Raw genomic sequence first — 20,067 nt, 5'->3', positions numbered from 1 at the left:
AGGTTCAATTCGATCCTCCAATTTTGGCAGATCAAACTATTTGAACTTAATTTAGCAGTCAAAATCCAAGATGGTGGACTAGGCTGGTGGCCTGATAGGCTTTTCCATGGTGGCAAAATTACATCCACATTTGCTGCTGGTAGCAGAAATGTTTTTCTTATAGGTATGAATGTTGGGAAGATCACCTGACTACAGTCACCAGTCACCATGTGTGATACATTTCTTCTAGGTTCAACCTTTGATCGTAGATCAAGTCAACCTGATTTTGCAAATCTTACATTAAGAACTGTTGGTGCAACATGTTTTCCTTAAACCAAGTTCAATAGCTGATTGCAATTGAACTAAGCCTGGATCAACATCATGGTTGGTGCAACCCGCCCTTAATCTGTTGTGCTGTGGGAGGCCATGCTCACTCTCCTAAGCTTCACTAACTTTCCCCAAGAATGGCAAAAATAAAAAGTTACAGATTTTAGCACAAATACAGCGTGTGCCAGAATTTGCATCTTTTTTTTTTTTGCACCAGAAAGTCGGTGGAAATGAATTGATACATTTCTTAGTGCTGTAGGGTTACACACAGCACCGTGAGATACCGCAACATTGTGTGCGATATGGTATACTCAGCTCTAGTCCCAACCCTGCTACATCTACTCTAGCTGCTGTGTATATGAACATGTTTTTCCAGTGATATTCATTACAGAAATGCCTGTACTCGGTGCCAGAGCTGAAAAATAGCAGTGACTGGTTATTGTGGGCAAGCCGTATAAATGTGTTTACAGCAACAAAGAGAGTTTTGGCAGACAAAAGAGGACAGAAGCAATCAGTCTAAAATATCATCAGTAGCAGATCATAAAATCTACATTATTGAAGCAAGCCACAAAGTCAAAGCAGACAAAGGGCTACTTCACTTTTGCAATGCCCTCGAAAGCATTACCTAATGCGGCCTTCTGTTATAATAGCCCTGTAATCACATTATAACTCCTCTCTAGAAGGGTTAGAGGAGGAGTGATCGTCCTCCGAGCACATCATATTGTGATCTGTCGAAGAATACCATGCAAAGGGGTTGGGAGGGGAATGACATCTGTTTGCTCTACCTTTTTTTACTGCTCATTACTAATTAATGTTGTAAACACACAAGCATGGATTCCTCCCCTAATACAGATGTGATAATTACGGACGTATAACGGGACAAAAAGAGAACACTGATCTCTATAAGAGTTTGACGGTTTGTTTTTACTGCAAGGATTTCTCATTCGTGATTTGTACAGCCGAGAAAATGCAGGACCTGCCCTATATTACCCGTACTTAGGGAATACACTGTGAGAGGAAGATCGGGCAGATGCTATCTTCCCACCTCTTTTTCTAACCCCTTAAGAGCCAAGCGCGGTAAATACACAGTCCTGGGCTTTAATCCCAGCCAATAGCAAAAATACGGCATGGGATTAAATTGATAACCGCGATCATGGAAAAGTGAAAAAAAAGTCTAAAAAAGTTAGACTCGCCCCTGTCCTCCGTGATGAACCACAGTGATCTGCACCCGCTGTAGGCTTCTGCGTATGCACCGATGTGGTGCGCATAAATCGGATGAAACAGTGAAATGCTTTTAGTATGTAATTATATTGCCAAAACGCGTTGCAATCAAGTATGGTATATGTGTATACCTATCCTTGGAACTTTGCCTGACTCTACTCAGATCCTGTGAGCGCGGAATCTTCCTGTTTTTAACTTTAAACCCCCTGGATGTGGCGCGCATGCGCAGATTGCCGGAGGGCCCGGCAAATTTAAAATCTCCCTGCACCCGGCTGTCAAAGATAGCTGAGTGCAGGAAGATGTGACCGAGAACCTCTGCATGTGGTTCCCAGTCATGTAAAATTAAAAAGCGTAAAAAAAAAAAAAGTTTAGAAAATTAAAGTTTCATCTCCCATTACAGATCGTATCCATGAGGGGAGATGAAATTATATAACTAAGGTCCCCAGATTTGTCCCCCGATGGGATCTTTTTCCGCGGATCTTGCAACGCACAAATCGAGCACGATTTTCTTGCCCATGTGAAGCCAACCCTAGACTACATTCAGACACAGCAAATTAGTTACAGACATTTATGTGATTGTCCTATTCATCTGTATGTGGGTTGCAGAAAATAATGAACATGAATATACTGCAGAAACAACCCCATGCACATGTATGGAACACATTTTCATGGCTTCTTTACATAGGATTATGCGCAACTATGCCTACCGCTACAGAGCGAAGTTGCGCATCAACAAGCTAAAAATCTTTTTTTTTTTAACCTTTCAAACTTCGTGCTTCCCTGCGCAAGTTTAAAAAAAAAAAGGCGGGAAGATAGGTCCTGCCTAGAGATGAGCATCACTCTTCTCAAGTAACTGCATTCTCTTCCAAGCAGGCGGGGGGGGGGGGGACGGCAGGGGAGTGCGGGTGGTAGCGGGGTGAGAAAGAGATATCTCTCACTCTATCCCCTTCCGCCCCCCCCCCCCCCCAAGCCTGCTCGGACGAGAATGCAGTTACTCAAGAAAAGCAATGCGCACTCGAGTAACTGCCTTATCCGAGCGTGCTTGCTCATCTTTAGTCCTGCCCTATCTTTCTCATATGTAGTATTAGCTACGTGCGCAAATATAGGGCAAGTCCAATCTTTTCTTGGGGGTAGTATTAATGTGCAGGAATCCCAATAGTAGAAACAAAACCATTAAAACCAATGGTTTAATTTTGCCCCTTATCTGGCCGCACCCCATCAGCAGACCATCCTGGTACCTTTAACACCTAAGCGCCGCTTATGCAATCAGCACGCCGCTGTTGTGGGTTGCATTGACAGAAGAGTGTGTACCCAGATTCCACCTCCTGGACCCCTTATCCTCAATACCACGGGAGTAGAGGAAAAGGGAGGAGGATTTCCGATGCACACACTGCGGTTCATCCCTACCGCAGCAGTGCCATGCTGATCTCAGAATCAGCGCTTAGAATTTCAAGGTTCTGGGATGGTGTGCTGTCAGTGCGTCCGTCAGTGCGCTCTGCTCCGCCAGTAGTTTTGCTAAGGATAAAAATATTTTGCCTAAAATATGAAAAAAAAACAAGGGTTATCATTACTTGGGGAGGGGGTAAGGCAAGGAACACTGAGGGACCACCGTGGGGTACATTCACACATAGCATATTTTGATGTGTACCCGCTCACTTGGAAAACCGCTTAAAGTTATGTTCATATGGGGCAGAATTACTGTGGAACTCCTGCATCCAAAACAGAGTCAAAATCCGCACCAGTGGTTTGGAATTTGACTCAGAATCGGCTGCGTACCCACAGTTGATTTAAAAAGATACAGCACTCACCTTTGAAGTCATCAGCTGACAGCATGCTCCTTTACCTGGCAGCCTGTACTGAGCGCAGCGCCGCTGATCAGGTAATCACCTGGTGGCCACCAGGTTGTGGAATATCGAAACTAAAATCATAGGTCCCCATAAGCCCCATCCTAGCCACGCCCCCTCACCACAAACCCTTTTTGGTAGAGGTGCTCCATGGTAAAAACTTTTTCCCAGGCGTGCTCCAAGGCTTATAAGTTTTGGAAACACTGCTCTATACTATATACCTGGCCTTTTATACTTTACTTATGATAATAATCATAAATATACAATAGCAACTGGACTACAGCCGGGTTTTACTGAGGATGTTAGAATTAAAGTATTGGATGCCATTAAAAGAGATGTCCAAACTGATTGGGTTATTCTCTCTTTCCTTGCGATAACCATTTAAACCACCTTAATGCCTAACATTGGATCTATCATTTCAGTACGATATCATAAATATGTTTTCTGTGTATTTAATTTAATCAAAGTGGCTACTCATGAATATTCACTAACCTCCCCCACCCCCTGTGACCAACCCTCCAGCTATAAATAATTGAGCAGTTTCTCCTATATGCTCACAGTTGATTGGATAGTAAGAGAAAAAATAGATAAATGGCTAAAAGCCAAGAATAGAAGACATAGTGCAGGTGTTTCTTTCTTGGAGATGGTCCAACATTGTCATGCCATTCTTCGAAAAAATTGAAGAGAATTTGTGCAAATAAAATCATCAAATAGCTAGAAATTAAATGAGTTGAACACATTTTTTAAAGGAAGTCTGTCTGCACCAATGAAGCCTACAAGCCAGTCCCAACAATAGATAGGCTTGAAAGAGACAAGTTTGATCATACCTTATTTTTCTTACAAAGTGCTGCCATCACTACAATCACTGATTTAGGCCTTTTTCCCATAAGCGTTTTATCGCGGCTATTTTGCCGTGATAAAAGGCCGTCCGAAAATCGTGACCACCTGAAGCATCAGATTCCAATGCAATTGTTCAGTTGGGCGATTTTCCGGTGCATAAAATCGGTCAGCCGGAAAAGAAAGCCCATACGGTGCGCATTCCGCCCATCAATCCAGGTCTTTACCTGATTTATCTGCTACAATTAGTCACTGCTACTAAATAATAGGGGAGGCTTGCTCATTATTTTCTGAAAATACCAACAATTGCAACAAAATCCGTTTGTTTCTGCTGTGCTTCGGTGACAGGTGTAGGTTTGTACAGGTAATCTTAAAATTTCTATTATTAATCCGCAGTCCACGGGGATTAGTGCATCATCATGTGTTTGATACTACTGGAAAGATGTTGTCTGACTGGAAGGGATGATTATCCCCTGGTTGCTGATCCATGGGGCACTAATCACAGCAATCCCAGCGATGCAAATATGTAATGATATTCTTTTAGCTTGTTACACTGTCATGAATGTTATTAGCACTAATGATATTTATTTTCCCAGGCCTGTAAGTATTATAACTCCCACTGGCATGTAGTGAATTTCAAGTATGAACAATACTCTGGAGACTTCCGTCAGCTGCTTCTGTAAGTCCTCTTACACTATAAAACAAATCTTTGCTTGTATGCTAATGGATGAACATCGTTGAATATTGAGATGTTTGCTGTCACTGTAGTCTTGTAATTCTTGACCCCCTCAAAGTCTATTTTTGTCCCAGTACTGATTAGCAGGTTTTTATTTCTTTCCCCCAAAAGTTAAAAGTATAGGAAATTTTTGTAGTAACTTTGAAGGATTGCAAATGTCAAATTCATTCAGTGGTTGCGTGTTTAGTTTACTTTAGTAGGTGCTCAAAAAGGAAAAGAAATGGAGCAGATAACAAAGCGGTGACAGATGATTTAGGGACCCTTTCCCCTAATAATCTTTTCTTGTTCTGGTTTGTGGTATGCCACAAAATCAGACTATTTGAACATTGCAGAATAAGTTAAACATTTTTAGGTGTGCAGCAACAAATAATCAGGAGTCGATCCCAGGGGCTCCTCTGCTCCTGGCGGCAGCTCTTCCTACTAAGCTATTCAGAGAGTCGGATAGCTCCCCTGCATGACCTTGTCCATGATTTCTTGCTCTTGCCCAGTTTCCTGTTTTGGCTCTGCCCTGTTCCTGATTGGACGCTCTATAAAAGCCTGACCCTTCCACTTCCTCATTGTGAAATTATTGTGCTCTCAGACAGTAGTTAAGCTTTTCCACCTGCTGCTCCTCCATACTGTTATCTGACATACCTTCCTGTGTACCGACCCCTGGCTTCCCTGACTACGCTACCTGCCTGCTTCTTTGCACCGCAACTGATATCTACCGTTGTACCGACCTCTGGCTTCCCTGACTACGCTACCAGTCTCCTCCTTTTGTACTGCAACTGATATCTACCAGTGTACTGACCTCTGGCCTTCCCTGATCACGTTACCAAACCGCATCGCTTGCAATGAAGGCACTCCAACCCTGATTATTACATTCTCCTTGTGGAGACCACCAAGTAGGCATGGGGAGACTTATAAGGCCCTACAATGCTCTTCTGGAAAATTTGGTATGCAAATGTGGAATTGTATAATGCTTCTCCAGTGTCACCTATTGAAAGGCAGCTCCTGTTACAAGGCCTGTTAAAAAATTGAACACTGACTTATAGGGAAGCTGCCTTCTAATAGTTGTCACCTCAGAGGCATTGTGCCATCTCCCAAATTTCCCAGAGGAGCATTGCAGGGCCTTATAAGTGTCCTCATGCTTACTTGATGGTCTCCACGAGGATAATCCGTACCCTACTCAGCCCACATCACAGGCCTCTCACTGAGCCAAGCAGAAGCCTACTGTACACTGACAAGGGGCAAAACCCCTGAAACAGCCTGCCTGTACATGGTTATCTTTACCTTCTGGAGAAGACTCTGGTTTTGGTTTATGTTCCCAGTGATCTTTTAAGGCCTTTTCCAAGGTCAGACATTGAGTTATAGAGAAGCTGCTTTCCAATAGATGGCGCTGCGGAGGCATTGTACCAACTCCGACTAGCGAATACTGAAACTTTGCTGCTTTTTTTCCCATCATGTGATGCATAACACAATTCTGCTTTATAAATCAGTGCTGTATTATCTTTACAGCATTTTTAGAGTGGACAGAGTCCTGATTGCACTAAGGCACAGTTATGTTGTTTCTTGCTAAGTTTTCAATGTTGATGTACTGCTTACAAAGTATTTGGGATTTTTCTGTCACAAGAACAGAGGGTGTCTACCAAATAACAAAATGTGTAATTTAGGCAAAATGTACCTCCTATTGTTTTTCATCTATGACAAGGACAGAGCACACCCATCAAACAAAAAAATAGTGTAATGCTGGTACTCTCAGCATTCATTTCAGGCTTTTCCATCTGTGGTATGGGCTGTAAATAAAGTAATACATGTAATTTTGGATATTGCCTAAGAGTGAAACCATCCGGTGTGACGGAACGCACGTGGTGAAACCACACCCATGTGTAACAAGTAAAATAAAAATAAGTGGGGCTAGAAAATGCAGAAGCCTTCAGGAAATATATCAAAGATCTGATCAAGGTCTGCGGACATATATTAAACCCTACAGTGGTCAGCTGACTATTTTCACCTTCAAGTCTGTTACTGAATCCCTAGAAATCTTCCCTGGTGGTCCAATGACAGACATCATCAGGAAGATGAAGTTTGCCTGGCTAAATGGTGAGAAGCAGCTTCCTAAAAAAAAAAAATTCTGAAGGATCCACTTGGGACCATTTCTAATGGTCCAGGCTCCATACATGATACATGTGCTGTGGGCACGAATTGTTCCAGGTTTGTCTATCTCAGTAACCTTGGATGCTAGCTCAAAGATCTCAAGATAGAAAACACCCTCGGCACATTAGTGAGTAAACGTCTTCATCTCCTGGTCTCCAAATTTGGTCTCTAGACTTGACGGTACGCATAAGTAGGGGCTTGCAGCATTTTACCACACTCATCCAATGAGCTGTTTGGCTGTAAAAGTCACCTATTTCACTGATTACTCTTTGAAACAAGTTTAACTCACTGGGTACATTGACTTTAATTCAGTCCTCTTAAACGCTAAGACAGAATAATGTTAGAAATATCCTCCTATGTAGAAACAACTATCTGATGATTACCTGCAGATGTTGCAAAGTTTACCTTGACTTTTAACAAGTTATGATAACTTTTCGTGTCAGTTTGTCTACATTTCAACTTGCTTTACAATGGTTTTGCTGTATCGAGATAAGAGAACAATAGCTTTTGAATGACTTAAGATAACTTGCCACAGAAAGTTACAACAGTCAAGTTAAACATGGCTACATCTGTGCTTTATATATTATAACAATATATAACATGATTATGATAAAACTCAAAACGTTTTTTTTTTCTTGCACAGAAATGAATCTAAGAATGAAAAGCTTCATTCACATTCCTTTGAAATTGACCATGAAGAAGCTGACAAGGATGAAGTAAGCCAAATGGATAACTGAAAGCGCACAATCCTGTTCTAGAAGCTTGCTTGAATAATGAGCTTACTTCATCAGCTTGTGATAAAACAATGTGCAGCAAATATGCATTGTTCTAGGGTCCCATGAAAAATGTATATTTTTTGGTATCTCATTCAGGATACAACGTCCCTGTCGTCTTCTAAAGGAGGTGGTGGAGGAGGAGGGTCAGGAGTTTTCAAATCTGGCTGGCTGTATAAAGGGAATTTTAATAGCACTGTGAACAATAGCATTACTGTACGGGTAAGTAGACAGCATTACTATGTCTTTGTGTAAACGGAGATGGCGGCCCCCTCAGTTGGAGTAGTTGTATATCATTACGTACTACGTGTGCGTTCATTTGTAGAAACAAGACTTTGTTTCCATCCGAATGTGTCGTAGAAACATTGTACTACATATCTAAATATTTTTCATTTTTCCCTTTGTTTCAGTCCTTCAAAAAACGTTTTTTCCAGCTGACTCAGCTTTCTGATAACTCTTACATTATGAACTTTTACAAAGATGAAAAGATCTCTAAAGAACCAAAGGGCTGCATATTCTTAGACTCGTGTACAGGCGTCATCCAGGTTAGTGTTAATCAACCTTCCATTGGTGGCGGTGTGGGAATAACCTTATAACTAATTTATAGATAGGAGATTTAGAAGCGTTATTTGGGTGTTTGGCTGGTTATAAATTGATTGAGCAATTAGCATTTTTAATTTTTTATATCCTCTCCATAGACTTTCTCTTATTCTGCTGTTAATGAATATCACATCAATAAATCATATACTATTAGTGCCGGCAGAAGTGTTTATATTCACAGATGAGCATTTCGTAGGTGTTGGAATAGTCATTATATAAGGAATCTGATGTATATATTTACTTAGTATTGCAGCTGTAATGAATTACATACCAGCATCGAGATGCTGTGGGCATCCTGTCAAATGTCAAGTGGCTCAGCCTGATATTGACATACTGTAGCTGGCCTAATTGCAGCCTTGCATAACAGGCTCCAGCACCGCTCTGATGGTACAGTGTTATTTCTCTCAAATGTATGTCTGTATAAAAACTGTGTGTCTTGCCACAATGAATATTTTGGGGCCGTATACTATCCAAGTGTAGTCCTTTTTTTTTTAAGTGAAAAGCACACAGACTAAAAAAATGCTAGTGCAAGAAAAAACATCTGTTTATACTAACCGCATAAAAAAAACGAATAAAAAAGATTTTTAGAACACATTTTAATCAACACATGTGGGCCTATATGCCATGCCCAGGCAAACCTTAAGGCCCATTTAAACACAACGATTATCGCTCAAAATATAGCTTTTGGGCGACTTGAGTGATAATCATTGTGTCCATTTACAGCACAAGCTGATAGCTCAAAGCTTGAGTGATCACCTTGCGCTCCGAACAGGGGATGCAGAAGACAAGCGGGGCCGCTTGTCTTCTGCATCCAGCTGTTCCCCACTGGGAGCGCCCAGCTGTTATAGAGCTGAGCACACCGAGCAGGGGATGCAGAGGACAAGCGGGGCCACTTGTCTTCTGCATCCAGCTGTTCCCCGCTCGGAGTGCTCGGCAGAAGACAAGCGGGGTGGCCCCAGCCTGTGTTCAGGGAGCGGGATACAGCTGAATCAATAGTATCAGCTGTATCCCACTGTGAATTTCTGATAAGGCTCATCGTTGTCTTTCAGCATGCTGAAAAACAACGATGATCGATGGCTTAACAAAAACTGCACGATGTCAATGCAGTTACACAGAACGATTATCGTACAAAAGACAGCTTTTGAGCGAATTTTGAGCGATAATCGTTGTGTCTAAATGGCCCTTTACAGAATAGATTCCTATCTCTAAAGACTCCTCTCTTGGGGCAAAAATCCTCCAAATGCATGAGAAAGCTGGTTACCTTGCTATATACTCTCACTGAAACACCTGGAATAGATGGCTGAAAGAAGTGCGTGACATGTGTAGGCATTTACTGCTCTGCCAATACACATGCAACAAAAACAAAGTCAACACTTAATCAACAAAAACGAAATCAACTGAAACACTCGTAAAATTTTATTCCGATAATAAATATGTACAACTATCATTTATACTAACTGCATAAAAATGCAAGGTTATTAGCGCCCATTTCGGTCAAAACATGTTGGCCCATCCACCATATCCAGGTGAACCTTGTTGGATGCGTTCCTGACTCTATAGACACCTTTCTTTGGGTATCCAGCTTTCCCATTCATATGGAGGCTTTTTGCTCAAAGAATGTAGTCTTCAGAGCTAGTAACCCATCCTGTAAGGTTCACCTGGACGTGGCAGATGGGCCCTCATGTCTTAATCAAAATGTGTGCTAGCAAACTTTTATTTTTATGCATTTAATATAAACAGTTGTACAGGTTTTTTTTAGATATTAAATGTGAATTAATACTGAAGCACGTTTTTCTGCTATAAAAAATTCTAGTGTGCCGAAGGCCAAAATGTCATGTAGATTTGCTTCATGCTACATTATAGTGTGTGCCAAGCCTGTCACTCACAGTTTCCATCTAATCACTGAAAGCAGCACTCAGACAGCACATATCTATGAAACCATAGACTTTAATTAGTCAAATAAAGATCAATGTGCCTCCATTTGACCTGTTTTTTGTGCCTTTCCATTTATTCTGGAGGACAACATAGTGTGAAGCCAGCTTAGCTTTACATAGAAATTAGACTTTACAAAGGTTTTGTAATTAATACCAGTGGTATAAAAATAAATGATGTAGCTTTATTTTCCATTTTCAAGGCATATTTAACACGTGTTAGGGCAGTTAAAGTAGTTGTCTGTTTTAGGCTTTATTCACACAAGCCTATATCTGCTGCCGTTTTCACAGCCGGCTGATATACGCGACCATCTGATGCATTGGATTCCAATGCATCAGATCACACAAGCGTATTCCCGCAGCGAAAAAGTGCCCAGACGGCCAAGATAGCACATGTCAGCCAGGCACTTTTACGTCGACCAGGAAAGATAGTCCTGGAACTATGTTTCTGGCCGGAATACGTCGGGCGCTGCGTGATTGCTAAACTCCCTCCCCCTTCTCTCCTCCTCTCCGCCCCTTGCCAGCTGTTTGTAATGGAAGGGGATGAGACAGAGCTAGTTGCTAAGCTCCCGCCTCGTCCCATTCCTGGCTGCCGACAAGGACGGAGAGGGAGCGGGAGCTTAGCACACTAGCTCCCGCCCCATCCTACCTCCTCCCCTTGCTGAGAGCCGGTGAGGGGGAGGGAGATAGTTTAGCAGAGCTAAACTGTCTGCCCCCACCTGACGGCATTGTAGGCTCGGTGTATATATGCGCGAGGCTTGGGCAGTCTGAACGGGTGCACAAACACTAGATTTGTGCGCCCATCATGCGTTTTTACGTCGCTGGTAGGTGAACGTAAAAACGCCAATGGCAGTGTGAATAAGCCCTTAAGATGATGCCAACTTGTTAGACAGATACATAATTTGTAAGGAAGCCTGCCAATCAATGTTTTAATTTCCCCCCAGTGTCACCACAGAGGATGCTAAGCATTACGTAGTGCCCATTCAAATCAATGGGTTGTTTGTGTAATTTAGGACAGGACTGGTCCTCCAAAGTGACAGATGCACTTTGTAACCGCTCTCCACTCCACCGCACAGAGATGAGGATGAGCAGAGGACCCTCTACTATTAAAGCGACCCTCATAGATAGACAAACATAGATGGCTGCACTGCTTCTCTTACTGCCTGATGTACACTGTGCATTAGTATACATCATTACAATAAGACACTACAAGTTGCTTTGATTGACCACCGCTGCTTATGTGAGCATTGCTAGCCAGTCAGAACACAATGTAGTGTCTCAGACTACCAATGCACAAGTGTACATCAGGCAAGCAGAGAAGTGGTGCGGCCATCTTTGTTTGCCCAGGCCCAAAGGGTTACCTTAAAAGTGGATTAGGATATATGAAAATGGATTTTCTAAACTAGAAAACCCCTTCAAGGGGATTGTGCCAAGTTTAAATTTCTCTGCTATTGACAGTGTATAAGTGTCTGTGGGGATCCGACTGCTGGGACCCCCATTAATCATGAGAACCTGGGTCCTGTGTATGCAGCAGTGGTGGAGTATGCGCTGCCACTCTGTTCATCTCTATGGGACTTCACTCCAACTGGTAACCAACCTCTATACTCGGATACCTCAATCAGTCAGACACCAAAAAATACTTATTAAAGGATTAAAGGAGGATGGTTTACTCAGCCGGCTGAGACATCTTTCTGGTTTGGCGATGAGTTAGGGCAGTTTTATATGAGTCATACTCCTTACCTCATTGCTGCAGTCCACCCTTGATATTTCACAAATGTTGATGCCTCCTTCCTGTTGACCTTCTTCTATGTTCTATTACTTACATTTCCCAGATATCCCAGCCCCTTTTTTATTAAGCACCGCAATGTACAACTGTAATAAAGTTGTGTTGATGTAACTCTATTGGTTTACTTTCAATGTATGTGCTAGCGAGATCTTCTGACGTGTGCTGGTGTAATCTGCCAAAGTTTGCAACTGTATACTGTAAAATTAACATGTACTGCTTGGTATACATTTCTTTCTTGCATACGTCTACTGAAAAGCTTATTCAACTGTACTTTTCAGTACAGGAGTAAAAATGGTATGAAGGAGCATATCCCACAAAATTCCTGTCACTCCGTTTATAGAAATAGGAAAAAAAGGGATGCAGTGGAGCAACCCCGGTGTGGAAAAGTCTAAAGTGAGGAACCTGGGATTTGGTAGCAGGGATAGAATGGAGACAACTTTTTTTCTTAGGAAGGTGCAGCCCACCTGCGAAACGTGCTACCCATAAGGTGAACATGTAGAATCGCAGGCAAAGAATAAAAAAGCAAAAAATATATAATTTTTTTTGGAGGGGTGACTATGGCGCAACCTTTATACACAGATAATTGTCATATGTTTTTGTCAAAAGAAGTATTAGTTTATTAATAAGAGCAGATTGTAAACAGGTTTCGGGGTGTGTGAACCTCTTCCTCAGTACATACTGGGGATACACTACATGATTACAGTTAAAACCATGAATAGGATAGCAACTAATAGATAAAAAGTGGGACATGGTTTAGGTATGAGGCAGAAAGTTGTGAAAATTTAAGGGAAGGAAGAACTAAAAAAAATAATAAAATAATGCATAAATAATACAAAGAAAGCATATATATAGTTCAATAGTATTCAGAATGAATTAAATAGCTGATAAAAAGCTATTAGAACACGTAGACATAATTATGAATAAATTACTAGTAAGCACTTTAAAAAGTAGAATCACAGAGGTGAGAGAAAAACAACAAAGACATTCACTGAAAGAGCCAAAAAATGCAATATCTGATCGCCGTAAGGCAGGCACAATCGCCATAAGGTAGGCACAATCGCCATAGGGCAGGCGCCATCACCTTAAACCCTCATAGAAAGCAGTCTGACAGACTATGATAAGGAGGAGCTACTGTGCAGACTATTATGCAGTCAACCACTCAACCCAGCCCAGATTAAGGAGGAGCGACTGCAAACAACCATAGCATGTGTGAACGATACCAAAGAAGCCAGCCAAAGATGAATGTGGCCCACCATACATAGTTCTGCATTTTGGCCAAAACGCGTAGGCTGATGAGCCACGTCAAGGCCACCACGTGTCCGTCAGTTTAAAAGGTAGTAAGCAACAGATATAAAACAATCTTTGTCATGTCAAAAAATATCTATTTACATCCAGGAAAAATCGGGAAAATCTATGCTATGGGACAATATGTCCCCATCCGTGGCATAGAAATTTCAGTGTGAAATTTGGCCATATTTATTTTATATTTATAAATAGCTGATTATTGTTGCCAGCTGTTAATATTAAAGGCATTCATGAAATCATAGTGGAGATGACTTTGACAGTGCATAGAGTGGATACATTGTTGCAAAATGTCTGTGTATGTAGTGTAACAAATCAATTAATGTATTTATTATATAGAAACCAAAAGAAGCAGAAAACAAAATGTCTATGTGTATAAAAATATCACTCCATTTAGTGCATTCTTAGGCCTCCCTCACAAAGGTGCAATTTACTGTGATTAGCGTGGCGTTTTCAGCGCTGCGCTAATCGCGGTATAACGCTCCCATTGTTTTCAATGAAGCCTCTCAGACAGCCGGTGAATCACGACGCTCTCCAGCGTCGCAATATTCGAGTGGAGAATGTTCTATTTTTGACATTTAGCGCACCTCATCAATGATAAGGTTTGCTAAACTGCGCTGCTGGTCGCAGAAAGCTGCAGCTGAAAGTGAAAGTAAAATTGCGACGCTTGGCATTGCTGCTGTGTGAGGGAGGCCTTAGAAAACATCCTCTGGTCTATACACCAGATCTAACTACAAAAAATAGGTACGAGCGTAAACTTGTGCTGTGACACAACCCTCCTCCTCCTCCTCCTCCTCCTCCTCCCCCCTCCCCCTCCTCCTCCTCCTCCCTCCCTCCTTCTTCCTCCCTCCCTCCCTCCCTCCCTCCTTCTTCCTCCCTCCCTCCCTCCCTCCTTCTCCCTCCCTCCCTCCCTCCCTCCTTCTTCCTCCCTCCCTCCCTCCTTCTTCCTCCCTCCCTCCCTCCTTCTTCCTCCCTCCCTTCTTCCCTCCTTCTTCCTCCCTCCCTCCTTCTTCCTCCCTCCCTCCTTCTTCCTCCCTCCCTCCCTCCTTCTTCCTCCCTCCCTCCCTCCCTCCCTCCTTCTTCCTCCCTCCCTCCCTCCCTCCTTCTTCCTCCCTCCCTCCTTCTTCCTCCCTCCCTCCCTCCCTCCCTCCCTCCCTCCTTCTTCCTCCCTCCCTCCCTCCCTCCCTCCCTCCTTCTCCCTCCCTCCCTCCCTCCTTCTTCCTCCCTCCCTTCTTCCCTCCTTCTTCCTCCCTCCCTCCCTCCCTCCTTCTTCCTCCCTCCCTCCCTCCCTCCCTCCTTCTTCCTCCCTCCCTCCCTCCCTCCTTCTTCCTCCCTCCCTCCCTCCTTCTTCCTCCCTCCCTCCCTCCCTCCCTCCTTCTTCCTCCCTCCCTCCCTCCCTCCCTCCCTCCCTCCCTCCTTCTTCCTCCCTCCCTCCTTCTTCCTCCCTCCCTCCCTCCCTCCTTCTTCCTCCCTCCCTCCCTCCTTCTTCCTCCCTCCCTCCTTCTTCCTCCCTCCCTCCTTCTTCCTCCCTCCCTCCTTCTTCCCTCCCTCCCTCTTCCTCCCTCCCTCCTTCTTCCTCCCTCCCTCCTTCTTCCTCCCTCCCTCCCTCCCTCCTTCTTCCTTCCTCCCTCCCTCCCTCCTTCTTCCTCCCTCCCTCCCTCCTTCTTCCTCCCTCCCTTCTTCCCTCCTTCTTCCTCCCTCCCTTCTTCCCTCCTTCTTCCTCCCTCCCTCCCTCCCTCCTTCTTCCTCCCTCCCTCCCTCCTTCTTCCTCCCTCCCTTCTTCCCTCCTTCTTCCTCCCTCCTTCTTCCTCCCTCCCTCCCTCCCTCCCTCCCTCCCTCCTTCCTTCTTCCTCCCTCCCTCCCTCCCTCCCTCCCTCCTTCTTCCTCCCTCCCTCCCTCTCTCCTTCTTCCTCCCTCCCTCCCTCTCTCCTTCTTCCTCCCTCCCTCCCTCTCTCCTTCTTCCTCCCTCCCTCCCTCCCTCCCTCCCTCCTTCTTCCTCCCTCACTCCCTTCTTCCTCCCTCCCTCCTTCTTCCCTCCCTCCTTCTTCCTCCCTCCCTCCTTCTTCCCTTCCTCCTTCTTCCTCCCTCCCTCCTTCTTCCTCCCTCCCTCTTCCTCCCTCCCTTCTTCCTCCCTCCCTCCCTCCCTCCCTCCTTCTTCCTTCCTCCCTCCTTCTTCCTCCTTCTTCCTCCCTCCCTCCCTCCCTCCTTCTCCCTCCTTCTCCCTCCCTCCCTCCCTCCCTCCCTCCTTCTCCCTCCCTCCCTCCTTCTTCCTCCCTCCCTCCTTCTTCCTCCTTCTCCCTCCCTCCTTCTTCTTCCCTCCCTCCTTCTTCCTCCCTCCCTCCCTCCCTCCCTCCTTCTTCCTCCCTCCCTCCCTCCTTCTTCCTCCCTCCCTCCCTCCTTCTTCCTCCCTCCTTCTTCCTCCTTCTTCCTCCCTTCCTCCTTCTTCCTCCCTTCCTCCTTCTTCCTCCTTCTTCCTCCCTTCCTCCCTTCCTCCCTCCTCCCCCTCCCTCCTCCAAGTATTCATCTGTCAGCCCATGTGCTGGGGTTACTCTGACAGTAAGGCTACATAAATTGGCAACTGTCCAGCCAAAGTGCAGCCGTGATGTAAGCGAAACCCACATCCAAGTTTTCAAATTCTTGTCGATGTCATCAGTTTTGGTCCACAAACACTCAGCAGACATTAACAAGCATTTGCAAGTATGTGGCCTTATCCTAATTGCAATGAAAACCTGACCATTTAATCAAAAGTTGTCTAAGGCCGCTCTCGCACTCACTGCTTTTTACCGAGATTAGTGCGGTGTCCCGAGCGTCACGCTAACCGCGGTACAAAGCTGCTATTGATTTCAATGAAGCCTTGCAGACCAGCACCCAAACATGGCGTTTCTAACGACATGATTTGCGAGCGCTCTCTGTTTTATTTTTGTGCATTTTCACGTTTCTTTAATGCAACTTATCACCCATCACAATGATGGGGTGCGTTATAAAATGCTGCCAAACGCTGTGACATGCGTTCAAAAACATCGGTCAAAATTGCGGTAAAATGCCGCGATTTCGAACAATGTTTTCTGCACACGTGTGAGAGTGGCCTTAGTGTGGTTCAGAAAGCAGTAAAGGGGAATCCCTGCGGCCAAATGGCTCCATCTCAGGACGGAACCGAACAGCGCCGAACGGGTCCCATTGACTGTAATGGGGTCTGTTCAGTTTCCACTCAGCTGTCTGGTTTTTGGACAGAAGAAAAAGCGCTGCATGGAGCACTTTTGAGCCAGATCTGCGGCAGAACCTCCGACCGGACATTCCAGTGCCGATGTGAAACTAGTCTTATTCCTCTTCTTTAATAGCACTAATACTCCTAATTTTGGTACTTTTATAGTTATTATTGTGTCATTATAGCCCAAAATTGTACATTATTTTTAAAATTCTAATCTACATAATGACATCATATAGACTCAGTCCCTGATTCCAGACATAGATGTGGCTAGCATCGATCATCTCAGATTAATTGATTTGTCTTCACATTTGCATCTCTGTATTGGGTAAACATTCGTTTTGAGCAATGTACTTAATACGGTAGCGGATTTTTCATAAGACCCTGGTTTCTTAGACAGAGGTCAAAAAATGCAACCAAAGCAATTCAACTTCTGAATTAGAAGAAAGCCTTCCAGTGTATCTCTGTGATGTCTGATTTGAGTGTGGATTGTTTTTCCCTTTCTGTTTGTTTCAGAATAAACAGCTTAGGAAGCATGCCTTCGAGCTGAAAATGAATGATCTGACATACTTTGTGCTGGCAGCTGAAACTGAGCAGGATATGGATGACTGGATATCTACTCTCAACAAAATCTTACAAATAAATCCTGAAGGAACTATTCCAGAGAGGAAAAGTGCAGATTTATCCGATCACAAACTCGGTACAAGCAATATTTTTACCCAGCCTAATTATTTCCAGTGGCAGGAATCTATGTTATACGGATTATTTGGCAGTGTCACTTCATTTTATAGTAATTGAATTCTCCGAGCAATATGTCAGTAAGAGAAAAGCTGAGTAATGCAGGATCCCCAGTAGTCCTATAGACGTGCTCATTCTTCTTCCTCTAGCATCCTGCAAGATAGGACAGACAGATAGATAAGTATTGTATGCAGTAATTGATGAAAATGTAAGGGGGTATGGTGGTTGTTACACTCATAGCGTTTGCTTTTGGTTGTATCTTTTCTTTATCAGAACAGTGGTATAGTTTGCTGTCTCTTTAAGAGGTGGCGGGGTGAGGAGGGGTAATGCCTCACGAGATCGGGACCCTATATATAGTAGAACTCATGGGCTACTCCAGAGAGTTTAGTTTGAGGCAGAACGCTAAAGGAAGCCTGTACAAAAAAGCTACAGGTAGTTTTTGGAGATGCAGGGAGGGAGATGTAGCTACTAGGACGATTCAACTACGCCAAAAGAAAAAAAGCCACCTTTATATTGAATCAGATACACTCAGTAGTTGAGGGACTTCTCTGATATTGCCACATTGTGGTTACTAAAGGTGCAAAGCTCTTCTTCACCAAACAGCTGAATAATATGACTTTGTAACAACGGGCAGTCTGTTGAATAAAAGTTGGAGTATTAAGGGACTGCCTCATGTGGTGTTGTCCCATACATCAATAAATATTCTATATCTGGGGAGCAAATGCGAGAGGATGTCTCCCAGAGAGCAGTTGCAGCTGTACCCCTGTCTGCCAAACTGCTGCCTGAGGACCTTGTGATGGTGAAATTGATAAAAGATTACAAGAGGGGCCTGGACACCTTTATTTAGCGTTACAATATTACATGTTATTATTCCGATTGCCAGATTTGGAGTCAAGAAGGAATTTTTTGCTTCCTTGGGGAAAATTGGCTTCTAAATCATTAGGGTTTTTTTTTGTCTTCCTCTGGATCAACATTGGGGGGTAATGGGCTGAACTGGATGGACATGTCTCTTTTTTTGGCCTAATATACTATATCACCCCTACCAGACCAGCTTATCCACTGAACTTTCTTCAATAATATAAAACATGTGAGCATCGTTTAGAGACAATAAACACATTTGCACCCATTTTTCTGTTCTGTTTCATCTAAATATTTACAAATGATCTTAAACATACTGTACTATCCTTGTTTTGTGTCAACAGCTAATATGCAGACTAATATGTCTCCTCGGTTGCAGTCATTTTACAGTCATTTGCCTTTAATTTGTTCCCTAGTTCTTGCAAATTCAAAGATATGTTAAGAAGAAGTAGGAAAAATATGGAAGCTAGCATAAAGAGTAAATTGTAACTATGGAGACCAAAAATGTTAAAAACCAGGACTTTTCGAAAAGTTGCTAATTTTTTTTTAAATTTGAGCTGCAAATTGCATAGTTTCAATAAAAACAATGATTGCGTGTTGCAATTTGGTCTTTGTCAATAGGAAATATTTTCAAATCCGGGCTAAGCTGCAGTTATAAAGATATCATGAATTATTAGAATTTTTTTTTGTTATGCAATTTCACAGTGCCATTAATTCCAAGGTGCTGTACAAATAAATAGGGGTCAAACTACATTGCAGTATATGTATGCAGCAAATATTACTACATATAGAACCATATCATGTGTATGTATGTGTGTATGTATTGTGAAGGATTAGCGTTTAGGATCGGTAGCAACCTGGGCATAAGCAGTCAGAGACAGTGACACATAGGATAAAGTCTTTAGTCCAGGCTTTGCCTGAGTTTATTTCCAAGCAAACAAAGTAAAATACAGGCCTTTACATCAGGCAAACATAAAGTAAATCCTGCTCGTCTGAGCACTTACTGTACATGGAGCGTCCCTGTATACATACTGGTAACCAAATGGCTTCTGCACACAGCCAGCCAGGACTCTCAGACCTGCAAAGGTCTCAGCTCCCCCCTAGGCCCTGTAGGCCCAGGCTTTATAAGGCCTGATACCAGCCCCACCTGGTACGTGGGAGTGACCATCCCACCCTTCACTTTGGTCACTTCAGGAAAAGCCGGCCCGGATTATGTGGCTTGGAGCCACTTACATACTACAACGTGTTAGTGGCTTAATGCTACTAACACTATACTGCCGGCTTCCTCCACCGAGCCCAGGCTGCTCGGTGGCACGTATCTGCCCAAGCGCTCCCCAAGGCAGCATAGGAGAGCATCCTAGGCGACACATACCTGCCCTCCAGCACCTTGCCGGTCACCGTCTCACAGTGTATATATATATATATATATATGTGTGTGTGTGTATGTATATATATATGTATGTATGTATGTATGTGTGTATATATATATATATATATATATGTATATATATATATATATATATTACAACAGGACTGGTAAATAGAGATGAGCGAGCGTACCTGCCCGCTTGTCTCAAAAGATTTGAGTGCCGGCGGGGGAGATCGGTGAGTTGCGGGAGTGAGCAGGGGGAAGTGGGGGGGTACAGAGTAAGAGAGAGATCTCCCCCTCGTTTCTCCCCGCCGCTCCCCGCCCCCAGCCGGCACCCGAATCTTTTGAGACGAGCGGGGAGATACTCGCATAAGGCACTACTCGCTCGAGTAGTTTGCCTTAGCGAGTAAGCTCGCTCAGCTCTA

General features: G+C 43.7%; 1 protein-coding gene across 6 annotated transcripts in view; it reads left to right on the top strand.

The window, feature by feature from the left end:
- The window catches only part of DOCK10 (dedicator of cytokinesis 10), a 300,069-nt gene that overhangs the window by 149,101 nt on the left and 130,901 nt on the right, over positions 1–20,067 (top strand). For all 6 annotated transcript variants that reach the window (XM_066599568.1, XM_066599587.1, XM_066599578.1 and 3 more), the window contains exons 4-8: positions 4,805–4,887; positions 7,724–7,796; positions 7,953–8,075; positions 8,264–8,398; positions 17,194–17,377. In XM_066599568.1, the coding sequence (XP_066455665.1) occupies positions 4,805–4,887; positions 7,724–7,796; positions 7,953–8,075; positions 8,264–8,398; positions 17,194–17,377 (598 nt within the window). The remainder of the gene's footprint in view (positions 1–4,804; positions 4,888–7,723; positions 7,797–7,952; positions 8,076–8,263; positions 8,399–17,193; positions 17,378–20,067) is intronic.

The sequence above is a fragment of the Eleutherodactylus coqui genome, chromosome 1 (assembly GCF_035609145.1).
Source record: "Eleutherodactylus coqui strain aEleCoq1 chromosome 1, aEleCoq1.hap1, whole genome shotgun sequence".
In the NCBI taxonomy this organism is placed as follows: Eukaryota; Metazoa; Chordata; class Amphibia; order Anura; family Eleutherodactylidae; genus Eleutherodactylus; species Eleutherodactylus coqui.
Note: the sequence above shows the minus strand (reverse complement) of the source record. Positions and strands in the feature narration are given on the sequence as shown.